Raw genomic sequence first — 26384 nt, forward strand, 5'->3', positions numbered from 1 at the left:
CCGCCGCCCGCCGCCCACCCGCCGGTTGCCGGTTGCCACCCAAACCCACCAACTCACATCATCGGCTGGTGGCGAGCGGCGGGCGGGCGGGCCACCCAACCATCACCCCACCCACTCCTCCTCCTCCTCCTCCTCACCCAGTTCGCCAAGCCACCCAGCTACCGCACCCCCCCTCCCCCTCCCCCCCCCGCCCCCCCTCTCATCCCAACCTATCCCACCTACCCCCTCCCTCTCCCTCCCTCTTCCCTCCGCACCACAATGTCCACCCCCACCCAGAACAAGGCGGCGGGCTCGGCGCTCGACGTGCTGGCGCAGCTGCAGCCGACGCATCTGCGCAAGGCTGGCTCATCCGAGGTCCGTAACCGGGCAGCAGCGCAGGTGCAGATCACGGTGGAGCAGATCCTGCAAGAGGCGCTGGACCAGCAGGGCCAGGCTGAGGTCCGCAAGCCGACGGATGTGTTTGCTGACAAGGCCGAGGTGGAGATGTACATGGCCGAGAAGCGGTCCAAGTTTGAAGAGTACATCGGGTTCCGTCGCAAGCGGGCTTCAAACTACATCCGCTATGCGGCCTGGGAGGAGTCTGTGGGCGAGTTTGAGCGGGCGCGGTCGATCTTTGAGCGTGGCGTGGCGGCCAACTATCGAGACGCCACGCTGTGGACAAAGTACGCAGACATGGAGATGCGGGCCGGCCACATCAACTCGGCCCGCAACGTGTTGGTTCGCGCCGTCACCCATCTTCCGCGCCACGACGCGTTCTGGTTCAAGTTTGCGGCCATGGAGGAGATGGTTGGCAACATTGCTGGCGCAAGGACTGTGTATGCCAAGTGGATGGAGTGGAACCCGGGCAAGCAGGCCTGGCACACGTACATCAACTTTGAGAAGCGGTACGAGGAGTGGGATCGGGTCCGCGCCATCTACGCCGACTACGTCATCCGGCTCGAGGCTGCCCGCGATCATGCCGGCGCCGCGACGGCCTGGCTCAAGGCTGCGCGCTTTGAAGAGACGCTTGGTGAGGTGGCGCGTGCTCGCGACGTGTACGAGCGGGCGATGGCGGCACTCGAGGCGTCGGGTGCGCTCGGCGACGCCGCCGTGGCGCGCAAGCTCTTTGTGGCCTTTGCCAAGTTTGAGGAGCGCGTCAAAGAGTACGAGCGGGCGCGGGTCATCTACAAGTACGCGCTCGACACCGTGCCGGCGTCGGCTGCTGGCGGCCTTGAGGACGCCTTTCTCGCCTTTGAGAAGCGGCACGGGACCAAGGGCGGCATCGAGTCGGTCCTCATTACTCAGCAGCGCGAGGCGTACGACGCTGCGCTCGCCGAGGACCCGACCGACTACGACCTGTGGTTCGAGTATGTGCGGGTGGAGGAGGGCCACGGCGATCCGGCCGCCGTCCGCGAAGTCTACGAGCGCGCTATTGGCGCCAAGCCGGACGAGCTGCTGAAGACTCGGCCGCAGGGCCTCACTCTCGCGCAGACCAACGTGCTCGAGTCGTACGGCTATCTGTTCATTAACTACGCGCTGTACGAGGAGCTCACCGCCGGCGATGTTGCGCGGGCCGGCGTCATCTACGAGCTCGCACTCGGCCTCTTTAAGCCCGGTCTTGCCCTTGTGGAGCGGCTGTACATGCTCGCTGCTGGCGTTTACGTTCGTGCCAAGGATCTGGGGCGGGCGCGCAAGATCCTCGGTCACGGAATCGGCGCTGCGCCCTCGCACGCGCTTTTTGACTACTACATCCAGCTCGAGTACGACCTGCTCAACTTTGACGCTGCGCGCTCGCTGTACAACAAGTACCTCGAGTTTGAGCCCGAGGCCGTCGAGGCCTGGATCAAGTACGCGTCGTTTGAGGCCTCGCTTCTCGAGCCCGAGCGCGCCCGCGGCCTCTACGAGCTCGCCATCGAGCAGCCGCTCCTCGACATGCCTGAAGTTCTCTGGAAAGCGTACATCGACTTTGAGATTGCCGAGGACGAGCAGGCCAAGGCCATCCAACTCTTCGAGCGCCTGCTCACCCGCACCAAGCATGTCAAGGTCTTTGTCACCTATGCCAAGTACCTTGCTTCGCTCGGCGCCATCAGCGACGCCCGGGCCGTTTACACCCGGGCTGTCGACCACACCCGCGTCCACAACCTGCCCGACCAGCGCCTCACTGCACTCAAGGCCTGGCACGCCCTCGAGCTCGAGCACGGCTCGCAGGCGGAGGCCAAAGCCGTCACCGACCAGATGCCGCAGCGGGTCAAGAAGCGTCGCATGGTCCGCGATGCCGAAGGCAACGAGCTCGGCTGGGAGGAGTACTACGACTACATCTGGGCCGACACCGTCGATCGCTCGCAGGCCAACCTCAAGTTTCTCGAGAAGGCCCGCCAGTGGGCCATGCAGAATGCCGCCCAGGCCCAGTCGCAGCATGCTAGTCCCGCTGCTGGTGGTGGTGCCGCTGTTGGTGGTGTCGCTGGTGGTGGTGCCGCCGCTGGTGGGGCCCCTGGAGTTGCCGAGCCCGCCCCGTCTGCCCCTCTCGGCCCATCAGCGTAATACCAATGATCCATCGAAACCAGACTCTCTCCCCCCTCCCCCTCTCCTCCCCCCCCCCCCCCCCCTCCCCTGGTCACTATGATCAGCAGCAGTATTCCAGCTCACCTCCCTCCCCCTCCCTCCCCCCTCCACCCCGTCGCGCCCCACCCACCACCCACTCCCACCTATCCCCACCACCTCACGCCAGACCCCCACCATGTCTGCCGACGCACCATCTGAACTTCACACCTACACTACTGACGCCGAGGCCGCTACGGTAAGTGCAGGAGGAGGATGGTGAGGGTGAGGGTGAGGTTGAGGGTGAGGGTGAGGGTGAGGGTGAGGGTGAAGGTGAGGGTGAGGGTGAGGGTGCATAGGTTGGAATGATGGGCGAGTATGGAGCGGAAGGGGGGGGGGAGGGGGGGGAGGGGGGGGGAGGGGAAGGGGGGGGGGAGGACTCATGCAAGTGGATGGTGTGTGTGTGTGTGTATGTGTGTGTGTGTGCATGCATATGTGTGTGTGTGTGTGTGTGTGTGTGTGTGTGTGTGTGTGTGTGCATGCATATGTGTGTGTGTGTGTGCATGCATATGTGTGTGTGTGGTGGGGGGGGGTATGTCGGTGGCATCGGTGACGGCAGGCCGAGGAGCACCTTGCGGCCCTGGTCGCCGGGGGCGAGCATGCTGCGGCGGAAAAGGTGGCGCGGTCGCTCTCTGTCCATTACGAGCAGAGCGAGCCAGACAAGGCTTGCCAGTTTCTGACGACGGCGATGACTGCGATCGAGGCTGCTGAGGGCACGCAGATGGTCGATCGTTATGTGGTGTGCCTGGTGGACCAGGCGTTCCTCAAAATCACCCAGCGCAAGGTGGAGGAGTCTGAGGAGATTCTCCTCCGCGCCCGGGCCATGGAGGACGAGATGGCCACCGTGCCGCACGTGTCATACCTGCCGATGGCCCGCGTCATGCTCGCCAAGGGTGCGTTTGACGAGGCCGAGACGCTGCTGACGATGGCCAAGGACGAGCAAGAGCCGCTTGCGCTCGAGCAGCAGGTCGAGCTCGACCAGATCTACGCCACGCTCGCCATGGTCCGCCTCAACTCGAACCCTGCCGACGAAACCGTTGCCCAGCTGATGGACGAAGCCATCGAGTACTGCAAGTCGGCGTACGGCGACGAGTCGGACGAGGTTGCCGAGGCGCTCACCAACAAGGCCATGTACTTCCGGCAAGTCGGCCAGATTGACGAGACCATTGCCACGCTTCGCCTCGCGGTCGACATGTACGCTGCGCTCGAGTCGCCCAAGATCATGCAAGTCTCGCAGGTCCTCGTCTCGTTCCTTGCCTCGACCGGCAAGACCGCCGAGGCTGCCGAGGTGCTCGACCAGCTGCACGGCGTCATGCAGGGCAAGCTCGGCGACGAGCACCCGATGGTGGCCAATATCAAGGCGACCGCCGACGCGCTCCGCTCCGGCAAGATGCCGCCGATGCGCGGCGGTGGGCACGGCCACTCGCACGGCGGGCAGCCGTGCCACGGCCACGGCGGTGGAGGGCATAACCACGGCCACTCGCACTCGCACGGTGGCGGGCACGACCACGGCCACTCGCACTCGCACGGTGGCGGGCACGACCACGGCCACTCGCACTCGCACGGCGGCGGAGACCATGGTCACTCGCACTCGCACGGCGGCGGCGACCATGGCCACTCGCACGGCGGCGCGGCGCCGGCCGGTGACGACGCAGGCTGCTCTGTCATGTAAAGTATTGTGTTATGCTATGCTATGCTATGCTATGCCTTGGCCCGCTCCGGAGACGACTCCTCGGTCATGACGGCGGTGATAGCGCCCATGATGGCGCCGACCTCCGCACGCGCCGACGCCGACGCCGCCTCCGACGCCGCAAGCTGCCCACGCAGCGCTTCAACCGCCGCTGCCGCCGCTGCCGCGTCGTCGGTAGCCGCCGCCAGCGACGCTGACAGTTGCGCGTTGGCAGCCTCGGTAGCGGCGGCGCGGGCTTCGGCGGCGGCGGCGCGGGCGTCGGAGCTCTCCACCCGCCGGATGAGCTCGTCAAGCTCGGCGTCACGGTCTTCCAGCGCGCGGACGTGCGCGTACGTGTCGTCGACCATGATGTCCTGCGCGCGGTCGAGCGCCTCACGCAGCCGTGATGCGCGGTTGTTGGCGTCGGCAGCCTCGGTCTCGGCGTTCTTGAGCGAGTCGAGCAGCGCCTCGACGTTGCGCTCGGCATCGGCGAGATCATCCTTGAGACACCCCACCTCCTTGAGTGCCTTCTCCTCGCCCATCCGCGCCTCGAGCAGCGAGTCGCGGGTCAGCAGCAGACGCTCGTCCCTCGCCTTGAGCCGCTCCTCCAGCGACACGATCTTACCCTCGTACCAAAGGTTTGACGCCGTCAGTTCGTCGACCCGCGCGGTGAGCGAGGCGACAAGCCCGTCTTGGGCCTCGCGGGCGCGATGGGCGTCGGCCAGCCTTGCCTCAGCCTCATCGCAGGCACGGGCGCTGGCGCTGCCTGCATCCTGGGCCCGGCGCGCCTCGCGCAGCGCCTCGTTCAGCCGCTGCTGCAGATCATCGACCTGGGCCTCCAGCTCGGCGTTGCTCCGAGCAGCAGTCTCCAGAGCGTTGCGAGCCTCGACCAGTAGGCTGTTGCGATGTGCGACTTCGGACTCGGCCTGGGCCACCCGCCCGTTGGCCGCCGTCAGCTTGCTCTTCAGCGCCGCATTGTCCTCCGCCAGTGTTCGGCCCTGCACCTGCAGGTAAGCGTTCTCGTTGCGCAGCGCCGTTATGGAGCCTGTAACCCTAGTGACTGCCGGCTGTGTGTGTGTGTGTGTGTGTGTGTGTGTGTGTGTGTGTGTGTGTGTGTGTGAGGGGGAGGAGGAGGGGGGGGGGGGGGCGAGGCCATGGCCCGGACGGTGACGGAGCGTACATCCATGATCAAACCCTACCGTGTGGCTTGCACAGAGGTGCTGCGGAAAGGAGCTCGGTGTGTGATGGGGAGAGTAGGGATGAGGGGAGGGAGGGAGGGAGACCGGTGGCTTTCTCTCCAGCCGTAGTTGCAGTGATAGTGCTGGCGGTGGTGGCGGTGGCAGTGGTGCGGCTGCCGTGGCAGTGGCAGTGGCGGTTGCCGTGGCGGTTGCCATGGCGGTTCATTCGTTGGGCGACTTGCTGCGCGGCCAACGGCGGCGGCCGGCGGAAAGCGGAAATGTGTGCCCCCAACGCCGTGACGGTTGGACAGTTGGCCGGACGACACAACCAGGGCAACGACTACCATTGCCTTCTCATACACCCTCTCACACAGACACACTTCTCTCACTGACTCTATCTACCCCAACATGGCGGCAGATGCCCCGACACAGAGCCTGGATGTCGAGTTTGAGTGTGACTTTGAAGGAGGTGCTAGGGAACGGTCTGTGTGGGGTCGGCTGCTCCCCTGCTCGGAGTGGCCCATGGTGAAGCTGGCGCAGGACGAGATAACATTTGGCCGTGCTGCCACAAACGATGTGGTGTATGCCGGCGTGGGCCAGATTTCATCGCATCACTGTCGCATCACCACCTACTACAGCGCCGGCCGGCGTGTCTTTGAGCTCCACGATTTATCTTCAAACGGCACTTTTATCAACAGCCACAAGGTCGGGCGTGGCCAGTCGAAGATGCTGGCATCAAACGACACGGTGACACTGCTGGAGCGGCAGCCTGGTTCCAGGGCCATCTCTTATGTCTTTCAGACCGCAGAGGCGCATGAGTCCGCCGTCGATGCAGAAATCCGCAAGGCTACGCTCATCGGCTCGTCCGCCGTCGGGGCGTTGGACCAGCCGACGTTTGAGGACGCGTACTGGCTCGACAAGGAGCTGGGCGTGGGTGCATTTGCGCGAGTGTGCCTAGCGAGCCGTAGGACCGACGCCAAGCTGTTTGCGGCTAAGATCGTGAACAAGCGCAAGGCGTTGCGGTCCACGGTCCGCGACGGCGCCCTCATGGACGAGGTCAACATCCTCAAGTCCGTAACACACCCCAACGTCATTGGGATCCAGGACGTGTACTCGTCCCCGACCAACCTCATTCTCATCCTTGAGCTTGCTACCGGCGGTGAGCTGCTGGATACCATCATGGCACGCGGATTGTTGAGCGAAGACGAGGCCCGCCATGTCTTTGCCCAGCTCGTCGATGCCGTTGCCCACCTGCACGAGTCTGGCATTGTCCATCGCGACCTCAAGCCCGAAAACGTGCTCATAGCCACGTCCAACTCGCTGGATATCAAGATATCTGACTTTGGCCTCTCGCGCATTGTCTCCGACTCGTCGTTCATGGGCACCCTTTGTGGCACGCTCGCGTACACTGCACCCGAGGTGTTCGAGCAAGGGTCCTGTGGATACACCTCTGCGGTCGACATCTGGTCGCTTGGCGTAATCCTCTACGTCATGCTCTCGGGCTACATGCCGTTCTCCGAGCAGGGTGAAACACCGATCCAGGAAACTATCTGCAAGGGCATGTACTCGCTCGACGACGCGATGTGGGGCTCTATCTCGTCGGATGCCAAGGACCTCATTGCGGCGCTGCTGCAGGTTGACCCGAAAGCGCGACTGACCGCTGAGCAAGCTCGCGCCCACCCGTGGTTGCAGAGCGGTAGCGGCGCGCCGCCTCCGCCATCGTCACAGCTCAGTGCGCCCACTGCGACCGCCATCGCACTCGACAACGACACCACTAGAGAGCTGGATGCGGAAGGCCCGCTGTCGTGGCTGCCCGCTTCTGCGTTTCAGCTCATGGCTGAGATTGGCGAGTCCTTGCCGGGGCAGCGGCTGGCGCGGCGACGTTACACCGAAATGGTTGTCTACGCGCTCGGTGTGCTGGCAGAGCCGAAGGGATCAACAGTGGACGACATTGCCGCCACCGTCACAGCCAACTTTGATGTGCCTGATGCAGCCCACGTGGCGTGCACCGTGCGGCGAACGCTGAAGCAGCTGCTCAAGGACGGCACGCTGCAGACAAGGCAGCGCGGACGAGTGTATCTTTTCGCTCAGTCAAAGTTGTCTACACGGGCACGGACGTAACACGCAAGCGAGCTGGATTGAGTACAGTTTACGGAGCAGCAAGGAGCGCCTCAGATGGAGCCGCGGAACAGAATCCGCATGCCCTTAAAAAAAGCGCGGAGGTTGTTCGAGCTGTTGAGCTTGGCGAGCAGCGCATCTGTGCCCGGAACAGGCGGCACGCACTCGCAAAGCACATACTGCGAAGCAGAGTTGACCTTGAGGGCAAAAAAGAACTCGCGATCGTAGTTGAGCGGGTCGATCGATGTGAAAATGAACCGCAGCGACTGGTCCGAGAGCGACTCGAAGCGCATGCCGAGGCGGGAGCGGTAGAAGGCAATGCCCTTCTCGAGCTCGGATGCCCGCGAGCAGTGCGAGACCTCAGCCTCTGCAAGTGCCATGGAGATCTGTGCCACATTCTCCTTCTCAGTCGCCAGCGAAGCCTGGTACTGGTTCTCCTTGGCGTCGAGGGCGGCGACGGCGGCGGCGGCCTGCTCGGCGGCAGCCTTGCGCTCGGAGAGCTCGTTCTGCAGCGAGGCCTTTTTGGCCACTGACGACTGGGCCTTGGAGTCCACTTGCTTGCGCACCTCAGCCAGCTGCGCCACCGAGTGGGTGTGGTCGTCGATGGCCGACGCCAGCGAGGTCTGCAGCTGCGCCGCCGACCGCATCTGCCCGCGCTCGTACTTTTCCAGCATCCGCCGTGCGGCCATAAGGTCCTCCTGGAACGACTCGTGCTTCACCGTCCACATGCTGTCACTGCTGTATGCGGCTAGTCTCTGTATCGGGTTATCTGTGGCTGTGCGGCTGTGTGGTTGTGGGGGAGGGTTGAGTGTGCGTCCCTTGCCTGCGGTTGACTCTGTCTGCCGGCCTTCGCGCCATTCCCTGTGTCCGCCGAAAATTTCAAACTGTTTGGCGAGTGCCCTCCCCCCCCCCCCCCCCCCCCCCCCTCCCGTCACCCCATGCGCCTGTCAGGCCCAGCCAGCCCCCGCTCGGGGCCCCTGCCTGAGGCACCCCCCGACATACACCTCTATCCCCTACCATGTCGCCCTCCACCTCGCTGCTCGTCGTGGTCATCGCTATCCTCGCCGCACTCGCCGCACGGACCGTCCCCCACCGGTACACCGCCTCCCTGCGCTGCCTGTGGCCTCCTTCTCCCCCTCCCCCTCACCTCGCCACTCACCTCCTCTTCCCCGCCGTCCCCAGCCCACTGCTCATCGTGCCGTTCTACCCCAAACCGCCTCCGGCTCTCGACGGGCCGTACGCGCTCAACACCGTGCTCACTGATCTGTGCGTCGACGTCACGCTCGCCCATCCCTTTGACCTTGCAGGTGCAGAGACCGCCATTGCTTCGCCCGACGGCCTCTCGTGGTACACTGCCACCAGTGCAGGCGTTGTTGCTCGTATCGACGTCGATGGCGACGTCGACGCCGGCACCGCCCTTCTCACCGCCCACCCGCTCGCCTACCTCGGCGGCCGCCCGCTCGGCCTTGCACTCCACCCCGAGCTCGGCGTCGTGGTTGCCGATGCGGCCCGCGGCTTGTTCAGCGTGAGCGAGGAGACCGGCATCGTCACACTCCTCGCTGCGAGCGTCGATCCTGAAGGTACCGACCCAATCCTCTACGCCGACGACGTCGACGTCGACGCCGACTCTGGCACCATCTACTTTTCCGACGCATCGACCATCGCACCGTGGCGCAACGCGGACAACTCGTTTGAGACCTTTGAGGCCTCGGTCAAGGACGCGCTCGAGGCCGGCCACACCGGCCGCCTCCTCGCCTATCATCCGGCCAATCGCTCGGTCGAAGTCCTCGCGGACGGCCTCTACTTTGCCAACGGCGTGGCTCTCTCTGAGGACAAGACTTTTGTCGTTGTCGCGGAGACCTTTGCCGCCCGCGTCTCGCGGGTCTGGCTCACCTCGGACCGCCGCGGCGACGTCGAGGTTCTCATCGACAACCTGCCTGGCTACCCTGACGGCGTCTCGGCCTTCAAAGAGACGTTTTGGATCAGCATTGCCGCCCCGCGCTCCAAGTTCCTCGAGCTAGTGCACCCTTACGCACCAGTCAAGTCGGTTTTCTCGCTCCTCCCCCGCTGGATGGTGCCCAAGCCGCGCAAGCACGGCATGGCCATCCAGATTGATCCCACTGGCGCCGTCGTCCGCACCCTCCACGATCCCTCTGGCGAAGTCGTCCCCATGGTCACTGGCATCCACGCCATGGCCGTCGACCGCCTTCTCATCGGCAACCTCAAAGGCGATGGCATTATCCTCTGCCGTGGCGTCTGAGCACACGCCCGTTTCGCCCCCCGCGCCCCGAACACAGCCGAACCCATCGATACACACACACACACCCCTCCCTGCCACCTGCGTCATGCACCCTTGCCTCTGCTGCGGCTACCGCACTCTGCCTGACCCACCGCCGGGTACCTACGCCCTCTGTCCGGTCTGCTTCTGGGAGGACGATGGGTTCCAGGCTGCCAACGTCCACGAGGCCGGCGCCAACTCGGTCTCGCTCGCCGCCGCCCGCGCCAACTATGCCACCCACGGCACCTGCGATGAGACTGCTGTCGCACACGTCCGCCCGCCCACCGCCGCAGATGGCCCGCGCGTCATACACCCGCCACTTTAGCCGTCATCTGCATGATGTGCTCGGCAACCGGGCTGCTGGACTAGCTTGGAGAGCTACTGCTCGCCGCCGTGCTCGATGCCGTGCTCGATGTCACCTCACTGCTCACCCCGTCGCCACCCGCTCCAAACCTTGCCTGCTCCTGTACAGCTGCAGCTGCTTCTTCATCACTCGAGCCCTTGGCAAGGAGCCGCACCACAGATAATCCTTTTTCGGCGCCATCCCGTCTGCGGACGCATGACAACTATGGGCGCTTGCTGCGAGCGGGCGGGCGGGGAAGACAAGGGAGGAGGCTTCTACGAAGACCCGATTTCGTCCCAGGTGGCAATGGTGACGACGGTGGAGATGATGCCACAGACGACGCCGATGACGGCGAGGGCAACGCAAGCAATCTGCTTGCCCGGCCGCGAGTAGTTGGCCTTGTAGCCAAACATGCCCGGGAGGATAAAGGCGATGCCCATGCCACAGGTGGCGCCGACCACGTCGAGCATGCCGGGCAGATTCGGCACAAGCATCGAGGTGATGAGGGCGATGGCGTTGAGGGCCGTGGTGAGGGCAATGCGAGCGGGGAGGCCGCGCGAGCGGATGTCGACAATGGGCGCGAGAATGAGCGCGATGGTCTCGCGGAGCGGGAGGAAGAAGAGCGGGTAGGAAAAGGCGAGAACGAGAAAGAGCGCGACGCGACCAACGTTGACCAGAACGTCGTCGCTGCGAAAGTTGAGCAGGACGTCTCCCTTGGTCGCTACGCCGAACGAGTAGATGCCGACGAGGCCAAAGAGGATGTAGAAGACGAGGCAGACCGAGACGGCGCCGGTAGAGACAGCCAAGACGCGCGACTTTGTCGGGTTGCGCAACTCGTTTGCGACACGCACGGCGTTGAACTGGCCATTGAAGGCAACGGCAATGATGGGGAGGGCGAGGAAGAACTTGGACGAGACAATGGCGTAGCGGAGGCGGATGATGTGCGGATCTGGCGACGGGTCAGTGCCCGACTCGACACGGAGCGTACTCACCGACTGAAAGAGTCGGACGCAGAGTGCGATGAGGAGATAGATGAGGCAGCCGAGCGCAGCCATCGAGGTGTGCCGTAGGAACCGCAGGTCTTGCGCGAGCGTCAGCGGATAGATGAGCGCCACCGCATAGACCGAGAGCCAGTCGCGCGAGAGCCAAGGCGAAGCTGGTGCGTACTGCGAGACTACCGGGTGGAGCGAGTCCGACATGAGGATGGCGTAGATGATGGTGGCTCCGATGAGGAGGAGGACCAGCGAGGCCTGGACCACCCGCCGCCCAGCCTGTCCAAAGTAGAACGCTGCAATGTCTTCGTACGACCGTTGCCCCGAGAGCCGGCGGGTCTCTGCCAGAAGATAGAACGAAAACATGGAGAGGAGCGCGACCGCGACGAGGAGCGCGAGGCCGAGAGCAACGCCCGTCACCGAGAGCGCGTACGGCACCGCGAGGACGCCTGCGCCGATGCAGGTGTTGGCAAGAACAACCACCGACTCGACAATGGTTGACTCGCCGTCCACCAGATCGGACGCCAACAGCGGATGTGACTCGCCGCACTCGGAGACGTCGGCCACCGACTCGACCTCGCCCACTAGCCACAGCGACGTCGTGGGCGCAATCGTCGGTGGCGGCGGCTGTAGCAGCCCGATCGCGGCGTAAAACTTGTGCCGCGCATACGGTTGTGGCACAGACGGCACCGCCGCCCCTTTCCCTCCCCTTCTCCTCTCAGCTCCATCTCCAGCCCCAGCTCCAGTCCCAGCTCCAGCTCCAGTCCCGCCTGTGCCCATCGGCCGGCCTGATTCGTCGTCACTGCCAAACCGATTGACCGAGGTGAGCAGGGCGGCCTTGTCGAGCGCCATGTTGCCTCTCTGCCTACGTGCGCCCGCTCTGCGCCTGCTGCTCTCCCTGAGCAGTGCTCGACAGGTGGGTGGGTGTGCGGGGTGTGCGAGTGGGTGGACAAGCGGGCAAGCGGGTCGGGTGGAGCCTGCCGTCTCCCTCTCCGCTGCCACAGCCAGCCACCCACTTTGGAGTCCGAGCGTGAGTCGGACGGAATCACAGACACACACATACACACCCGCGCACATACACGCACGCACAACGGCTGCATCGATCATGGGTTGACCCCCCCCCCCCCCCCCCCCCTTTCCCCACATGCCCCGCACAATCGAATCACCTCCATGTTGCAACAGATCTGCATCGGAATGCCCATCGAAGCCATTGGAGCTCGGCGGGAGCAGCCCATCCTCTCCCGCTGCTCCCCCCCCCCCTCCCCCAGTCCCCCCCCACCCCGCCACGCCATAGCCTTTGGCGACAACACCTCAGCACACCACTCTTCCACTCTTACTCGAGCAAGATGGCGATGGCAGACGTTGGAGCGAGTGCTAGCGTGCCGATGGAGATGGAGCAGGCTGGGAGCAGGCTGGAGACCGTGGCGCCGTATGGCCTGGTGGAGGTCAAGGTGGTGGGGACCGGGGCGGTCGATGCGCCGCCGTCGGTGGCGCTCTCGTTTGGCTCTGCAGGCATTCTGTTCAACTGCGGCGAGGGGACGCAGCGGCTGTGTATGAACCACAAGATCCGTGTCAAGCGCTTCACCCATGTGGCGCTGACCTCGCTGCGGTGGGCGGCGACGGGCGGCTTGCCCGGCATGCTGCTCACGCTGGCCGACACCGGGCTGACTGCCATCAACCTCACCGGCCCGCTGTATACCGAGCACTGGCTCGATGCCACACGGTTCTTCCTCCAGCGCAACGATCTGGACATTGCGGTAGCGACAGTCGGCTGCAATGCTCCGCTGGTGGTCGACATTCCGGCCGGCGATCCATCGTCTGCCAACCGGCCCATCATGCGGATGACGGCGGTGGCGCTTGTGCCGGCAGGCGCCCCGGCAGATGTCGAGATCCCGTCGACGGGGCGGATCAACATCCGCGCGGCCTCATGCCGCGGCAAGCGCAAGCGCATGGAGCGTGAGTCGGTCGGCCCGGCTGACGGGAGCGCGGCCTCGGCGGGCAATGACGACGACGCAAAGCGGTCCAAGCTCCTCACTACCGACGCAGGCGAGACCAACGCCCGCCCCCAGCCGTATACCATACCTGACGAGGTCATTGCCGCGGTTGAGGCCGATCCGTCGACCCGGTTCCTGCGGCCGTTCGACTCGGAGGCGAGGGTTCCGCTTGTCGACGCCGCCGCGGCCTACGTCGTCGAGCTCCCGCCAATGGTCGGTAAGTTCAATGCCAAGGCTGCTCGCGAGCTCGGCGTCCCGCCTGGTCCGCTGTACAAGCAGCTGCAGCACGGCCAGCCGGTGGTGCTCGAGTCGGGCGGCGTAGTCCAGCCACACCAGGTCATGGGCCCGCCAACGCCCGGACCGGCAGTGGCCGTCATTCCGTGCCCGAACGCGGGGTATGTGGACGCGGTAACGCGCTCGACAACGCTTCGCGCCTCGCTTGCAGGCGTCCAGAAGCTCGCGCTCATCGTCCATCTCACGCCGCCGGCGGTCTTTGAGTCGCCCGAGTATCTGAGCTGGGCGCAGAGTCTCGGCGAAGGCGTCGAGCACATGGTGCTTGATGGCGGCTACGCGTCGAACCGGTACATGTTCACGGCTGCGACACGGGCGGCGCTCAAGCTGCACGCGCTCGAGGCCTCACTCTACCCCAAGCCGTGGCGGTGCGTCGCCGGCGGCGCGCAACTACCGGACGACCTCCCGATTGCTGCCAAGCGTGGTGACATGCTCGACACCTATCTCCTCTCACCGCCCAAGAAGCTGGGCTGGGTGGCTGGCACCCAGCCGGCGCTTATCGACGAGGAGGCCATTGCTGCCAATGTTGCCATAACGCTTGCCAGCGTGCCGCCACCAGAGACGCCAGCCGAGACGGTGGCGCCGGAGCCGCTGCAGGTCCTCTTCCTCGGCACCGGCGCCGCGCTCCCGTCCAAGTACCGCAACGTCTCGGGCACGCTCATCCACGTGACCGACGACACGCGGCCTCCATACGCCTTTCTTCTCGACTGCGGTGAGGGCTCGGTCGGGCAGCTGCGGCGGCGGTACGGGCCAGACGGCGCCGACGAGGTTCTTGCGAGCCTTGCCTTTGTCTTTGTCTCGCACATCCACGCCGACCACCACCTAGGGCTCGTCTCTGTTCTTGCGCGGCGGACCGCGCTTGGCCTCCCGCCGACAGTGGTGATCGGCCCGGCGGCGCTCGGCCTGTGGCTGGCCGAGATTGCGTGCTTGGAGGGCATGGCGTACACCTTTGTCGACTCTTGGCACTGCCGAGTGACGCGCGCCGGGGCCACGCCGGCGATGGACGATCCCGAGGCCGCGCCGCTCGGTGACGCGCTGGCCGCTGTCGGCATCGCCTCGCTCGCCGCTGTGCCAGTTGACCACTGCTTCCGGTCGTACGGCGCGGTCGTCCGCAGCGAGGCCGGGTGGAGCGTGGTTTTCTCCGGTGACTGCCGCCCGTCGCCGCTCCTCGCCGCCGTCGGCACCGACGCCACCGTTCTCATCCACGAGGCAACGTTCGAAGACGAGCTCGCCCACGAGGCTGTGGCCAAGAAGCATGCAACAACTGGCGAGGCCGCTGGCGTCGGCGCCGACATGGGCGCCACAACCGTTCTCCTCAACCACTTTTCGCAGCGCTACCCCAAGATCCCGGTCATGGACGTCGGCGCCTACGCCGCCCGCACCGCCCTCGCCTTTGACTACATGACCATCACTCCCGCCGACGTCCCGCTCGCAGCCTCGCTAGTCCCTGCTCTCCAGGCGCTATTCGACGAGCCCGATGACGATGACGAGGCATAAAACGCAAGGATCCCCCCTCCCCCCCCCCCCTCTAGCCGCCCACCGCCCGCCGCCCGCCACCTCCGCCACCTCGCCGCTCACCAACAATTCTTATTCATGGCGACAGCCAGCCACCCCCCGTCACCCTCCGCAACTCGCACACCCACATACACATACACACCCCACCCCCACCACCCCCACCCCCTACCCCCTCCCTCCCTCCCCACACAAGACTGCAGGTCGGCGAAGCAAGAACACCCCAGCAGCAACATGTCGTCATCGTCGTCTTCGACAGCGTCAGCGTCGTCGGCGAATGGAGGAACCAAGCCGGCGACCAAGAGCGGAGAGACTATTCGCCTCGACGAGCCTGAGGAGCTGCCGCCCATCGCCAACGAGGTTGCCATTCCGCTGGAACCTGTGAACGGTGGTGGCGGTGAGCACGGGGCCGGTGCCCGAGATGAGGCTGGGGAAGCAAGCAAGAGCAACGACGTGGAGGGCGGACAGACGCGGACGCAGCAGGTGACCGGGTACGTTCTGCGGGCGCGGGACGTGGTGATGGCCTCGCTGGAGGTTGTGCTCTACATCCTGTTCTTGGTGGCGTTCTGCCTCATGGCGTACGGCGCGCGGAACTCCACGTACTCGTACCACTACAACGCGCTGATGAAGGATCTGTTCCTGGAAGAGGAGTTTCCGGTCTCGTCGTCGCACATCCTCAAGAACTTCTACGACTGCGCCACCATCGAGGAGGTGTGGCAGTACCTCAATGGGCCATTCCTGGCCGGGCTGGCCGACAACGGGTCCAACGGGCCCGACGGGTACATTTACGGCGTCAACAGGCTCATCGGCATGGCGCGACTGCGACAGCTGCGAGTTAAGCCGGGCAAGTGCCCGCTGCTCGGCGCCTTCAAGTCGTCGTTTGCCGTGCAAGGCTGCCTTGCGCCGTACAAGGAGCAGTACGAGAGCCGCGAGACGTTCTCGGCCGGCACGGCACCATTCCGGTACGCCTCCGAGAGCGAGGTCGGCGGCTTTGAGGTGCTTGGCCGGATCACCCGGTACGACGGTGGCGGCTTTGTCGAGTACTTTAACGGGACGAGCAGCGACGCGAGCAAGATGGCGTTTCTGCAGACCAACAACTGGCTCGATGTGCAGACCCGGGTGGTTGTCGTCGACTTTTCGACGTACAACGCCAACATCAACATGTTCTTTGTCGGTCAGATGGTGTTTGAGTTTCTTCCGTCGGGTGGCGTCGTACCGTCGTCAGTCTTCCGGGTCATTCGCTTCTACCGCTACCCGCCGACGGCCTCTGGCCGGTTCCAGATCTTCCTCGAGCTCACTGTTGCGGCATTTGTCCTCTTTTATGTGTTGCAAGAGCTGTTTGAGATGAAGCAAAAGGGCATCGGGTACCTCTCGGACGGATGGAACTTTTTCGACATTGTCAACCTGCTCCTCTTCATCACTCTCTTTGTCTTCCGCATCATCATCACTGTCGAGTTCAACAAGCTCCAGCTGACCAACTTTGAGGGCAGCTTGCGGTACTACAACTTTACCAACCTGGTCACCCTCTCGTCGGCCGAGTTCAACATCCTCTCGCTCAACGGTTTTCTCCTCTTCTTCAAGGTTCTCAAGTATGCTCGGTTCTCAAAATCGGCCCTCATCATCACCAAGACCATCAAGCGGGCGGTCCTCGGCATCGCCGCCCTCACCGTCATGGTCATGTTCCTCCTCCTCGGCTTTGCCTTTTTCGGCAACCAGTCGTTTGGCACCGACGTCGACAGCTACCGCACCTTCACCTTTTCGCTCCTCACCATGGTCCGCGGCCTGCTCGGCGAGCTCGACTTTGAGTCGCTGTGGGCCAACAACCGGCTCATGGGCCCGATCTTCTACCTCGCCTTTGTCATCCTCTTTGTCTTTATCCTCATGTCGGTCTACATTTCCGTCATCGACGACGCCTACGGCCGCGTGCAGGACAAGTACGAGAACCGGCCCAACCCGCACGCCCTGTGGATGACCTCGCTCAAGGACTACGCCGCTGGCCACATGCCGGCTAAGGTCAAGTCCTGGCGCGAGGCGCTCCGCAAGCAGAAGGAGATCGAGCGCGCCCAGCGTGGCGTCCTCGCCGCAGACACCAACAACGACGACAAGATCGACCGGTCCGAGGCCCAGGCCCTCCTCGCTCAGCAGCAGGACATGGCCCAGTACCTCGGCGTCGACAACGTCGACGACCTCTTCGCAATGTACGACGCCGACCAGGACGGTCAGCTCGATCTGGAAGAGCAGGCTGCCATCATGGCCCGCCTCGAGGAGGAGCGTGCCCGCTACTCGGCCATCTGTCAGGACCTCGCCACAGACGGCGCCGCCGACGACTCGGACCTCCCGCCGCCATCCGCGCACACCGCCATGCGCCTCCGCGCTCTCGCAGCCGCCGACGATGACCGCGACGAACTGGGTACCCGCGTCGAGTCGCTCGAGACCCTCGTCGCCTCGCTCCACGGCAAGCTTGACGTCGCCCTCGACTTTTTGCGCTCCATCACAGCCCAGCAGGCCCGCGCTCGCCGTCGCCGCCGCACCGCCTCGGTCAACCTCTCCCAGCTGGCTGACGCCCGTCCTGCCCATGCTCGTCCGTCGTCAACCATGCAGTAATGAACATACACGCCTGCCTGCCACACGGCTCCACCACCACCTCTGCGAACGAACAACCTGCGGCACACCCTCACCACTCGCACACCCAGCCCTCCCCCTCCCCCCCCCCTCCCCCCCCCCCCACCACTCCACCTAATCGTGTAGCTTCCATGCCCGAGTCTCCCATCGTTTACCGGCGACGTCCCGCGTCGTCGCCGTCGGCCCCGTCCGCCAACGGGTCGTCGTCGGCGGCGGCCGAGACCAAGCAGGCGGGCTTGGCGGCCAGGACGGCATTGCGCCGCGGGTTCTGGGGCTCACAGCACCCGATGGTGCATCGGACGGTGATTGTGGCCACCTTTCTGGCGCTGACAGTGGTGACGGACGCGCTGGCGCCGACGTCGGATGAGGCGAGCCTGCTCGAGGCCTTCATCCCACGCAGCGTCTTCCGGGCCGTCCTCATCACCTGGGTCTCAGCCTCGCTCTTCACCTACGATCCGGCATACGCCTACCCCTACACGCTCGCCTTTACTGTCCCGCTCGTAACCATGTACTTTGCGCACCTGGGATGCTACCACATGGTCGTCCTGCAAGTCTTTGGTGTCATTCCGGCGCTGGAGCTTGTCTCGCCCAAGAACCACTTTGACCTCACCCGCGAGGAGGAGAATCAGCTCCGCAGCATGCGCTCGTTCCGGTACATCACCTGGATCTGGGTCCCGCTCCAGCTCGCACACATTGTGTGGGGCATGTACGTGGCCTCGGCGTGGGGCCTCTCCCGCTCACAGCTTGCGCTCCTCACGGCGTCGATCGGGATCTCGACCGGCGGCCTCGGCATCAACTTTGCGCACGAGCTCATCCACAAGCCGACCAAGCTCGAGAAGGGACTTGGCCGCATCCTTCTCGCCTCGGTCTGCTACGGCTCGTTCTACGTCGAGCACCTGTACGGCCATCACCGGCACGTCTCCACGCCGCACGACCCGGCGTCGGCGCGCTACTCTGAGTCGCTCTACGCCTTTCTTCCGCGCACGCTCGTCGGCTCGTTCCGCTCGGCATGCCACATCGCGGCAGCGCGGTGCGTCAAAGCCGGCGTTCCGGTTCTGTCGCTCTCGAACGAGGTCTACTCGCTCCTGGCCGTCTCGGCTGGCATGGCCGCCTGCGCCTGGGCCATCTTTGGCGCTCTCGGCCTCGGCATGTTTTTCGGGCAGTCGGCCGTCGCCATCCTCCTCCTCGAAATCGTCAATTACATCGAGCATTTTGGTCTTGCCCGCAAGCCGTCGGACAAGTACGAGGGTGAGTTCGAGCCGGTCACCCCCATTCACTCGTGGAACTCGACCGCGTGCATCACTGACCTCTTCCTCCTCAATCTCCAGCGGCACTCGCACCACCACGCCAAGGCTGGCGATCGCTACCAGATACTCCACTCTTACGACGACTATGAGGCTCCGCAAATGCCCACCGGATACGCCGGCATGATGCTTCTCGCCCTCGTCCCGCCGCTGTGGTTTGCGGTCATGCGGCCGCGCGTCGATGCGCTCCGCGAGCGCAATCTGCTCTGACTCTTACAGCCTGACGATGCAGGAGAGAGAGAGAGTGTGTGTGTGTGTCTGTGTGTGTTTGTGCGCTTGCTTGTACGCACTTGATGATTTGTGATAATTATCCCCAAGCACAACTTCCTGTGCGATGCCCATCATCGGCCCGGCCCGGCTGGCCCAGGCGAGGAGACGATGTTGCGTTTGGAGGAAGGAGGGGCGGGAAAAAGTACCACTCAACTGCGCAACCATGCCGCTCAACGACTTTGTCAAGGTAGGTGGCAGGGAGTGGCAGAGGGTGGATAGTCGGGGAGGCGGACGGAGGAGGGAAAAGATGGGAGTGTGTGTGCTTGTGTGGTGGCAGAGGAAGGGGGTGGGCAAGGGCGTGGTGGCTGGCTTGGCTGGGCTGACTTGGCCTGGCTCGGGCGTGTGGGATCCACTGCGGTGAGGTTTCTTGGCGCGCGCAACCGAAGGAAGCAGGGGGGGAAGGGGAAGGGGGGGGGGGGGGGGGGGGAGGGAGGGGGAGGGAGGAGAGTGTGTGTCAGACACTTACACATGTGCGTGTGCGTGTGTGTGTTTGTGTGTATGTGTGTGTGTTTGTGTGTTTATGCGCATGGCGTATGGTCGTGGCTTGCGTCTGGCGGTGTTCGCCCGCTCCCTCCCCGCCGTGGCGCGTTTGGGGGGAGACCAGGCCAACATGGGCCTCTGCATCGGCGCCAGTGTTCTCCTCACGGCTGCCGTCTACTTCCTCGGCCGCATGCGCCGTCGCCGCCGTGTCGCGCTTGACCCCAAGGTACGGGAAGAGGAGGGGTAGGGGTAGGGAGGGCGTGGGCGGTGGTGGGGGTGGGTTGCAAGGCGGCATGGACTGATACCCACTGTGTATGTACGCGCGCGCGCGCGCGTGTGTGTGTGTGTGTGTGTGTGTGTGTGTGTGTGTGTGTGTGTGTGTGTGTGTGTGTGTGTTGTAGCGTAAGATCGCGCTGCCGCTGATCAAGAAGGTGGAGCTGTCGCACGACACGCGGCTGTTCCGGTTCGGTCTCCCGAACGAGGATGATGTGCTGGGTCTCCCGATTGGCCAGCACGTCTCGCTCTCGTACACCTCTGACGAGGGCAAGCTTGTGGCGCGGTCGTACACGCCGACGTCGTCGGACGACGATGTTGGCTACGTCGACTTTGTGATCAAGGTCTACTTTGCCAACGTGCATCCCAAGTTCCCCGAGGGCGGCAAGATGTCGCAGCACCTCGAGTCGCTGGCGCTCGGCGACACCATTGACGTGCGCGGACCCAAGGGCAAGCTCGACTACAAGGGCCGTGGCACCTTTGCCATCCAGGCCAAGATGGGCCAGCCGGCCAAGATGGTGACGGCCAACAAGGTTGGCATGGTGGCCGGCGGCACCGGCATCACGCCGATGCTGCAGATCATCCGCGCCATGCGCAAGGATCCGCTCGACAACACCGAGGTCTGGCTTCTTTTTGCCAACCAGACCGAGGACGACATCCTCCTCCGCGAGGAGCTCGAGGAGGAGGCTGCCCGCAACCCGGAGAAGTTCCACCTGTGGTACACCGTCGACCGCCCCACCGACGGCTGGCAGTACTCGTCCGGCTTTGTCTCGGAAGACATGCTCCGCGAGCACATGCCCGAGGCTTCGGACGAGACCCTCATCCTCTTCTGTGGTCCGCCGCCCATGGAGAAGTACGCTGTCGCCCCGCACGTCAAGACTCTTGGCCATGCCGATGACAAGTACTTTGTCTTCTAACTCTGTTTTCCCCTGAGCAACCCGTAAATGCAAACTCTGCTCTCGCCCGCCGCCCCCGCTACTGCCGCCACATGCGCGGACGATCGCGCCGCCGCCGCACATCCGTCTTTGCCGCTGCCGCCACCGCCGATGCCCGCGCCAAGGCTGCCGCCGATGCTGCTGCCAAGGCCACCGCTGATGCTGCTGCTGCTGCCTCCGCCCGCCGCGCCGCCCTGCATGCCCGCCTCTCGCTCCCGGCCGCATCGACATCCACCAAGCCCATGCCCGCCCCACCGACTTCCGCGCAACCGGCCCCACCGACTCCCCCCCCGGCATCTACGCCCTCACCGCCGCCCTCGCCGTCCTCGGCTCTGTTATCGAACCCGTCATCATCATCATCATCATCATCATCATCGTCGCCATCGTCATCGTCGTTGTCCTCCTCCTCCTCCTCGCCTGCTGCGCCTACCGCTGCCGAACTTGCTGAAACGCTCTCGGCGGCGTTGCGGCACCGCTGCGACCGCAGCAAGCTAGTGGCGCTTGCAACCGCGCTCGAGCTTGCGGCAGCGCAGCCTGCGGTGGTCGCCGACGCCGTGCTCCAACTGTTGGGGCCGGCGACCGGGCCCGAGGCCGCGGCGGTCGTCGACGAGGTGATGACAACCGGATCCGGCTCAGCACGCCTAGCGCGAGCGCTAGCACAAGCGCTGGGCCCCGCACTGCCACAAGTGGTACGCGCCCGTGGCGGCCCACACCCACGGCGCGCCTGGCTCACCGTCCTCCGCCAGTGGGAGGCGTCGTTTGTCCTCGAGCCCGCGGCCATCGACCCCATGCTCGCGGCCACCGTTCCTCAACCTGCTGCCGCCGTCTGCGCCGCCCGCGCCGCCCTGGCCCAGCTTTCTGCCGCACCATCATCACAGCTCATTGCCGCCCGCACCGCACTTGGCGGCAACGTCCTTACCAGCAACGATCGCGACCCGGTCGTCCCGCCACACATCACCGCCGCCATCGTCGACTCGGATCTCGGGCTCGACGGGGTTCCGCTCCGCAAGCGGCGGACATCCCACAGCTACGAGTCGCCCAGCATCCGCCGCCATCATCTGCCGCCCAGATCCGACAACGAGCAGGCGTATGCTTCGGCGGGACAATGAGCGAGATGACCGGTTTGATAACAGGCAGCAGCGTGCGCATGAGCGAGGCCGGGAGACGGTGCGGTGACGTGAGGTTGGCGTCGGGCGTACGGCGGCGTACGCCGACGCCACCCTCTCAGCATACACCCCACCCAGCCAGCCAGCCAGGCCAGCCAGTCAGCCACCTACATATAGACACAGACGGGGATGGACTACGACGACGATGCCATGTCGGCCATGGCGCCTACGCCGACTGCTTCTGCGGCACTCTCCTCCTCCTTGCTCCGGTCACCCCACTCGGCGGCACCGCTGGACGCCTCGGCCGTCTTTGCCGAGCCGGTGGACACGGCGGCACCGGCGGTGGTTGTCTCATCACGCCCGGCGGCGGGGCCCGAGGTGGTGGTGGGGGCTGCTGCAGGAGGGGCTGCCGGGCGTGGTGAGGATGACGGCGACGGCGAGGACGGGGTCGGCGGCGGCGACCGGCGTGGCGGAGCGCCTGACGCCGACGCTTCCATCGCAGCGGCGGCAGCGCTGACCGATGCGCTGCTGCTAGGCGATGGAGCTGGTGGTAGCAACGGGAGCGGGAAGAACGGGGCCGAGGCGGAAGTGGGTGGACCGATGGCGCTGGGGAGCGCGCCGGCCAATGCGGCGACCATGGTGGTGGCGGTGGTAGATCCGGTCAAGCACGGCTCGGGCATCGACGCCTTTGTTTCTTACAAGGTGCAGTCACGGGCGGCGATTCATGTGGGCAGCGAGGGCGGCGTGACCTCGGTCATCCGGCGGTACCGCGACTTTCTCTGGCTCCACGACCAGCTGCAGGCCACCCAGCCGGGCATCATCGTCCCGCCGCTGCCGGAAAAGGTGGCCCTTGGGCGGTTCCACGTCGATTTTATCGAGCATCGGCGTCGCGAGCTGGAGCGGTTCCTCGTCCGGCTCACACGTCACGCACACATCAAGACCTCGTCTGTCCTCGCGCGCTTCCTCGCCGATCCGGACACGCTGCCATCGACCAAGTCGAAGAAGGCCGATCTAGTGGCGGCGATGCGCGGCTTTGGGCGGACGCTGTCGGCGCTGTCAGGCGTGTCGCCGGCGACGACCATCCCGGGCGAGGCCGACTCGGTCTTTACTCAGCAGACTGCGCTGCTGGCTATGCGCGAGGCCCAGCTGGCCCAGCTCATCCACGCGCTGGAAAGCTGCGTCAAGCGGCGGCGTCAGATGGCAGACGCCTTTGACGTCGTCGCCGGTGCTGCGCAGGAGCTCGGGGCCAGTTCCGCGGCGCGTAGCTTGTCAGACGACCTCATGCGGTTTGGGTACTCGACTGAGCGGCTGTGCGTGGTGTACCAGGAGATGACCAACAACGAGATTGTGTTCTTTGTCGACGCGCTCCGCGAGTACGTGCGGACGATCGAGGCGGCCAAGGTTGCGCTCTCGTCGCGGGCAGCGGCGTACAACGGGTGGCAGTCGGCCATCCGTGCACATCAGCAAGCACAGACACGGCTCAACCGCATGGCCGCCGCGCCGGAAAAGTACGGCGACCGCGTGCCGGAGCAGCGGGCTGCTGTCGAGCATGCGCGCGCTGCGGCCAATGAGGCCAAGCTCGCCTTTGACGACATCTCGGACATGCTCGAGTCGGAGTTTAAGCGGGTCGAGCGCGAGCGGATCCGCGACTTTCGTGCCGCACTCACCATGGAGATCCGGACCCAGGTGAGCCACCAGACCAAGGTCCGCAACACCTGGGTCCGCCTCCTCGATGAGCTCGTCCACCGTGGACCGGAGGCTGCCGCCGCCGTCGCGGATGCCGCCGCCTCTGATGACTCGTAGCTGGCCAAAAGTTCAATATGTGTACATGCCTGCCGTAGCTACAGCCGAAGTCGCTAGCCCCCGCGCGCGCCGCCGCTCACTTTGTCTTGCGCTCGAGGTCGGCGAGACGAGCGACGATCTTGTCGAGATGGTCGCCGTCCTCCTTGCGCATAGCGGAGAGGACGAGCGGGATGAGCGAACGCTTGAGATAGACAGTAGTAGAGACCTCGCAGAGGCACGAGACTACGGTACCACCAGAGCCGTTATCTTCGAGCGAGTACGTGTACTGGACACGGATGCCCATGGTGTCGGCGTAGATGGCGTACATGGCCGGCGGCTCCCATGCCGCGACGACCAGCTCGACGGTCTCTTCGACGCCACTGACACTGCGGATCTCCTCCAGACGGGTGCCTACGCCAACAGGGCCGTCAGAGACCTTGCGCATGCGGACGCAGTTCTCCATGAGCTGCGGCGCGCGGTCAAAGTCGGTGAGGATGTCAAAGACCTCGCGAGGGCGTCGGCCAGAAAAGGTCGTGGAAATCGAGAACGAGGCCGACGGCGAGCCGAGGAGGAAGCGGACGAGGAAGAGCATGCCGGCGCACACCGCAGCTGCTGCGTAGTAGAGGGTGGGCGGCGTGGTGAGTGCTTCGAATGCCTCCATGACAGCGGCCATGTTGCACAGTCGACGAGGGTGAGGTGGTCTGACCTGGCCACGCACGCGCCGGTCGATCCCGCTACGGGCTTCACTCATTTACTCCTGCAACCTAGAAGCTACGCGCGACTTGATGGATATCGGAAGGCCTTGCGCCGCGGGCCAAAGATGGAGCCGGCGGCGAGGGTGCGTGCAAACGGGAGGACGGTGGCTTGCGGGCGGGCGTTCTCGGCGTTGGTGTCGGTAGGCGAGGCACGCGAGCCGGCACCACTATGATCATCGTCATGGACATCGTCGTCGTCGTCTCCGCTCTCATCATCGCTGTCATTGTCACTGCCGTCGTCGTCTTCATCGCTGCTAGTGCGGTTGGCGTGAGCGGCAGGCGAGGCGGCCGGGCGGGCAAGGGGGCGCGGACGCTTGAGCGGGCGCTGCGATGTGGCGATCAGCGGACGAAACGGGAGCGCGGTGTGGGCGAGCGGCGAGGCGATGCCGCCGCGGGTTCCCTCGGTGTTGGCAGGGGAGGGCAAGGGGGCAGAAGCGACACCAGATGGGACGCGGACGAGTGAGGCTGACGAAGACGAGCGCGAAAAGACGTTAGCTGGGCGGGCGCCGAGTGGTGACGACGAGGCCGACGGCGAGGCGAGCGAGCCGGAGCGCGAGTATGACGGGACACGGATGACTAGCGGCGTCGATGCCGGACGCGGAGCGAGAGACCACGGGGCGGGGTTGGGCGCCGGGCCGGCCGACGCCGATGATGGGCGCTTGCGCTTGCCTGGGCGCAAGAGCGCAGCACTGCCGGCGGGCGAGGTCGGCGCCGGAACCAGCGGGGCATGGGTGTCCGGGTGGAGGAGGCCGGCGGCAATGGCGCGAGCCACGTGCTGGGTCGGCATTGGCCCGACAAAGGTAGAGATCGGAAGCGGGATGGGCGGCGCTGATGACGGCAGATCGGACAGCTCGGCGACGTCAAATGGCTCGAGCGGGACGGCGCAGCGGGCGTGGGTGTCGTAAACAGTTTGGTGGCGAAAGGTGAGCTTGGCCCGGAGAAAGTCGGTGATGTACGAGAGCGGAAGCGTGCGCGAGGTGACGAGACGAGCAAATAGATCTGGAAGCGACTTGGACTGACTGACGAGCCGGTTCGCGGTCTTGAGCCCGACGTTAGTGGGTGATGGCAAGTAGTCGCAGCCTGCGAGGATGCACATGTGCATGAACTGATGGTGGCTCCAGCCGTGGAGATCGAGAGACGACGAGGCCGACAGGTTTGCGGCATTGATCTCGACACCGGCGCCGAGGCGGTCCATCTTGAAGATGACGCGCTCGACGCCGTAAACCAGCAGGTCCGAGTCTTCGGTGATGACGGCGTCGACGACGCCGTTGCGGGCGAGCCATGCGAGCTGGGCGTCGGCCTCGTACGGCGCGACAATGCACTCAACGCCCTGTGCCTGCATGGCCGAGATGACGGCGGCAGCCATCTCGGCGGTGACCTCAAATGCCTTCTGGAAGCACGAGTCGGCCTTGGCGTGGTTGCCGTCGGCGAGCAGTGCCTCGCCCTTGGCACGCATGGCGGCGCGACGGGTGCGGCGGCCGGCGTCAGTCGCACCCTTGGACGGCAGCGAGGCGCCGTCAAATACCAGCACCGGCGTCACGCCATGATGCCGCAGCATCTCGACCCGGAACTCTACAAACCGGACGTACATGTCGGTCGGCTCGCCGAGGCATAGCCTGCGAGCGCAGCCGTAGCCGCCGCGATGCAGCCAGCAGTATGTATCGACGCCCACCGTGAGTCCGGCGAGCTGGGCGGCATGGACCTCGGTGCTTGCACCGCGGAGGGCTTGGAGCAGGCCAGGAATACCCATGACGGGGGAGGGTGGAGGGGTGGAGGGAGGGGGGTGGAGAGGTGGGGGGGTGCGGTGTGGAGGTGGGGGTGGCGAGGGGAGGGGGGGGGGGGGGGGGGGGGGCGGAACAAAAAGGGTCGGTAGGAAGGTGGGCGAAGGGTTTAGGGTGGGCCGGG

At 65.1% G+C, this 26384-nt stretch overlaps 15 protein-coding genes across 15 annotated transcripts; 10 read left to right on the top strand and 5 right to left on the bottom strand.

Moving 5' to 3' along the window:
- Nucleotides 1-192: 192 nt before the first annotated feature.
- AMSG_03726 (crooked neck) lies at nucleotides 193-2555 on the top strand. Its single transcript, XM_013904179.1, has one exon. It carries the CDS (start codon nucleotides 259-261, stop codon nucleotides 2518-2520), a length of 2262 nt encoding a protein of 753 aa, XP_013759633.1. The 5' UTR covers nucleotides 193-258; the 3' UTR covers nucleotides 2521-2555.
- A 140-nt stretch (nucleotides 2556-2695) lies between these two features.
- AMSG_03727 (uncharacterized protein) lies at nucleotides 2696-4249 on the top strand (the record flags this gene model as incomplete). Its single annotated transcript, XM_013904180.1, has 2 exons — nucleotides 2696-2776; nucleotides 3137-4249. The coding sequence occupies exons 1-2, from the start codon at nucleotides 2717-2719 to the stop codon at nucleotides 4247-4249; spliced, it is 1173 nt and encodes a 390-aa protein (XP_013759634.1). The 5' UTR covers nucleotides 2696-2716.
- A 29-nt stretch (nucleotides 4250-4278) lies between these two features.
- Nucleotides 4279-5432, bottom strand: AMSG_03728 (uncharacterized protein; the record flags this gene model as incomplete). The annotated part of the gene is made up of 2 exons (XM_013904181.1): nucleotides 4279-5313; nucleotides 5427-5432. The coding sequence occupies 2 exons, from the start codon at nucleotides 5430-5432 to the stop codon at nucleotides 4279-4281; spliced, it is 1041 nt and encodes a 346-aa protein (XP_013759635.1).
- A 382-nt stretch (nucleotides 5433-5814) lies between these two features.
- AMSG_03729 (CAMK protein kinase) lies at nucleotides 5815-7585 on the top strand. The gene has a single exon (XM_013904182.1). It carries the CDS (start codon nucleotides 5833-5835, stop codon nucleotides 7543-7545), a length of 1713 nt encoding a protein of 570 aa, XP_013759636.1. The 5' UTR covers nucleotides 5815-5832; the 3' UTR covers nucleotides 7546-7585.
- On the bottom strand, nucleotides 7560-8357 carry AMSG_03730 (kinetochore protein Spc25). The gene has a single exon (XM_013904183.1). The coding sequence runs from the start codon at nucleotides 8268-8270 to the stop codon at nucleotides 7596-7598; it is 675 nt and encodes a 224-aa protein (XP_013759637.1). The 5' UTR covers nucleotides 8271-8357; the 3' UTR covers nucleotides 7560-7595.
- Nucleotides 8358-8560: 203 nt separating this feature from the next.
- AMSG_03731 (strictosidine synthase) lies at nucleotides 8561-9872 on the top strand (the record flags this gene model as incomplete). The annotated part of the gene is made up of 2 exons (XM_013904184.1): nucleotides 8561-8637; nucleotides 8725-9872. The coding sequence occupies 2 exons, from the start codon at nucleotides 8561-8563 to the stop codon at nucleotides 9800-9802; spliced, it is 1155 nt and encodes a 384-aa protein (XP_013759638.1). The 3' UTR covers nucleotides 9803-9872.
- Nucleotides 9873-9887: 15 nt separating this feature from the next.
- Nucleotides 9888-10145, top strand: AMSG_03732 (hydrolase; the record flags this gene model as incomplete). The annotated part of the gene is made up of 1 exon (XM_013904185.1): nucleotides 9888-10145. One exon carries the CDS (start codon nucleotides 9888-9890, stop codon nucleotides 10143-10145), a length of 258 nt encoding a protein of 85 aa, XP_013759639.1.
- Nucleotides 10146-10345: 200 nt separating this feature from the next.
- On the bottom strand, nucleotides 10346-12039 carry AMSG_03733 (uncharacterized protein). Its single transcript, XM_013904186.1, has 2 exons — nucleotides 11959-12039; nucleotides 10346-11739 (listed from the first exon to the last, which is right to left on the bottom strand). The coding sequence occupies exons 1-2, from the start codon at nucleotides 12005-12007 to the stop codon at nucleotides 10439-10441; spliced, it is 1350 nt and encodes a 449-aa protein (XP_013759640.1). The 5' UTR covers nucleotides 12008-12039; the 3' UTR covers nucleotides 10346-10438.
- A 462-nt stretch (nucleotides 12040-12501) lies between these two features.
- Nucleotides 12502-14954, top strand: AMSG_03734 (zinc phosphodiesterase ELAC protein 2; the record flags this gene model as incomplete). Its single annotated transcript, XM_013904187.1, has 1 exon — nucleotides 12502-14954. One exon carries the CDS (start codon nucleotides 12502-12504, stop codon nucleotides 14935-14937), a length of 2436 nt encoding a protein of 811 aa, XP_013759641.1. The 3' UTR covers nucleotides 14938-14954.
- Nucleotides 14955-15130: 176 nt separating this feature from the next.
- On the top strand, nucleotides 15131-17575 carry AMSG_03735 (polycystin-2). The gene has a single exon (XM_013904188.1). The coding sequence runs from the start codon at nucleotides 15187-15189 to the stop codon at nucleotides 17554-17556; it is 2370 nt and encodes a 789-aa protein (XP_013759642.1). The 5' UTR covers nucleotides 15131-15186; the 3' UTR covers nucleotides 17557-17575.
- A 98-nt stretch (nucleotides 17576-17673) lies between these two features.
- Nucleotides 17674-19088, top strand: AMSG_03736 (alkane 1-monooxygenase; the record flags this gene model as incomplete). The annotated part of the gene is made up of 1 exon (XM_013904189.1): nucleotides 17674-19088. Exon 1 carries the CDS (start codon nucleotides 17706-17708, stop codon nucleotides 19086-19088), a length of 1383 nt encoding a protein of 460 aa, XP_013759643.1. The 5' UTR covers nucleotides 17674-17705.
- A 223-nt stretch (nucleotides 19089-19311) lies between these two features.
- AMSG_03737 (uncharacterized protein) lies at nucleotides 19312-20818 on the top strand (the record flags this gene model as incomplete). The annotated part of the gene is made up of 3 exons (XM_013904190.1): nucleotides 19312-19335; nucleotides 19753-19854; nucleotides 20030-20818. 3 exons carry the CDS (start codon nucleotides 19312-19314, stop codon nucleotides 20816-20818), a joined length of 915 nt encoding a protein of 304 aa, XP_013759644.1.
- A 1252-nt stretch (nucleotides 20819-22070) lies between these two features.
- AMSG_03739 (uncharacterized protein) lies at nucleotides 22071-23755 on the top strand. Its single transcript, XM_013904191.1, has one exon. It carries the CDS (start codon nucleotides 22132-22134, stop codon nucleotides 23743-23745), a length of 1614 nt encoding a protein of 537 aa, XP_013759645.1. The 5' UTR covers nucleotides 22071-22131; the 3' UTR covers nucleotides 23746-23755.
- AMSG_03740 (uncharacterized protein) lies at nucleotides 23740-24411 on the bottom strand. Its single transcript, XM_013904192.1, has one exon. It carries the CDS (start codon nucleotides 24395-24397, stop codon nucleotides 23822-23824), a length of 576 nt encoding a protein of 191 aa, XP_013759646.1. The 5' UTR covers nucleotides 24398-24411; the 3' UTR covers nucleotides 23740-23821.
- A 49-nt stretch (nucleotides 24412-24460) lies between these two features.
- AMSG_03741 (exodeoxyribonuclease 1) lies at nucleotides 24461-26229 on the bottom strand (the record flags this gene model as incomplete). The annotated part of the gene is made up of 1 exon (XM_013904193.1): nucleotides 24461-26229. One exon carries the CDS (start codon nucleotides 26227-26229, stop codon nucleotides 24496-24498), a length of 1734 nt encoding a protein of 577 aa, XP_013759647.1. The 3' UTR covers nucleotides 24461-24495.
- Between the last annotated feature and the right edge of the window lie 155 nt (nucleotides 26230-26384).

The sequence above is a fragment of the Thecamonas trahens genome (genome assembly GCF_000142905.1).
Source record: "Thecamonas trahens ATCC 50062 unplaced genomic scaffold supercont1.14, whole genome shotgun sequence".
NCBI lineage: Eukaryota > Apusomonadida > Apusomonadidae > Thecamonas > Thecamonas trahens.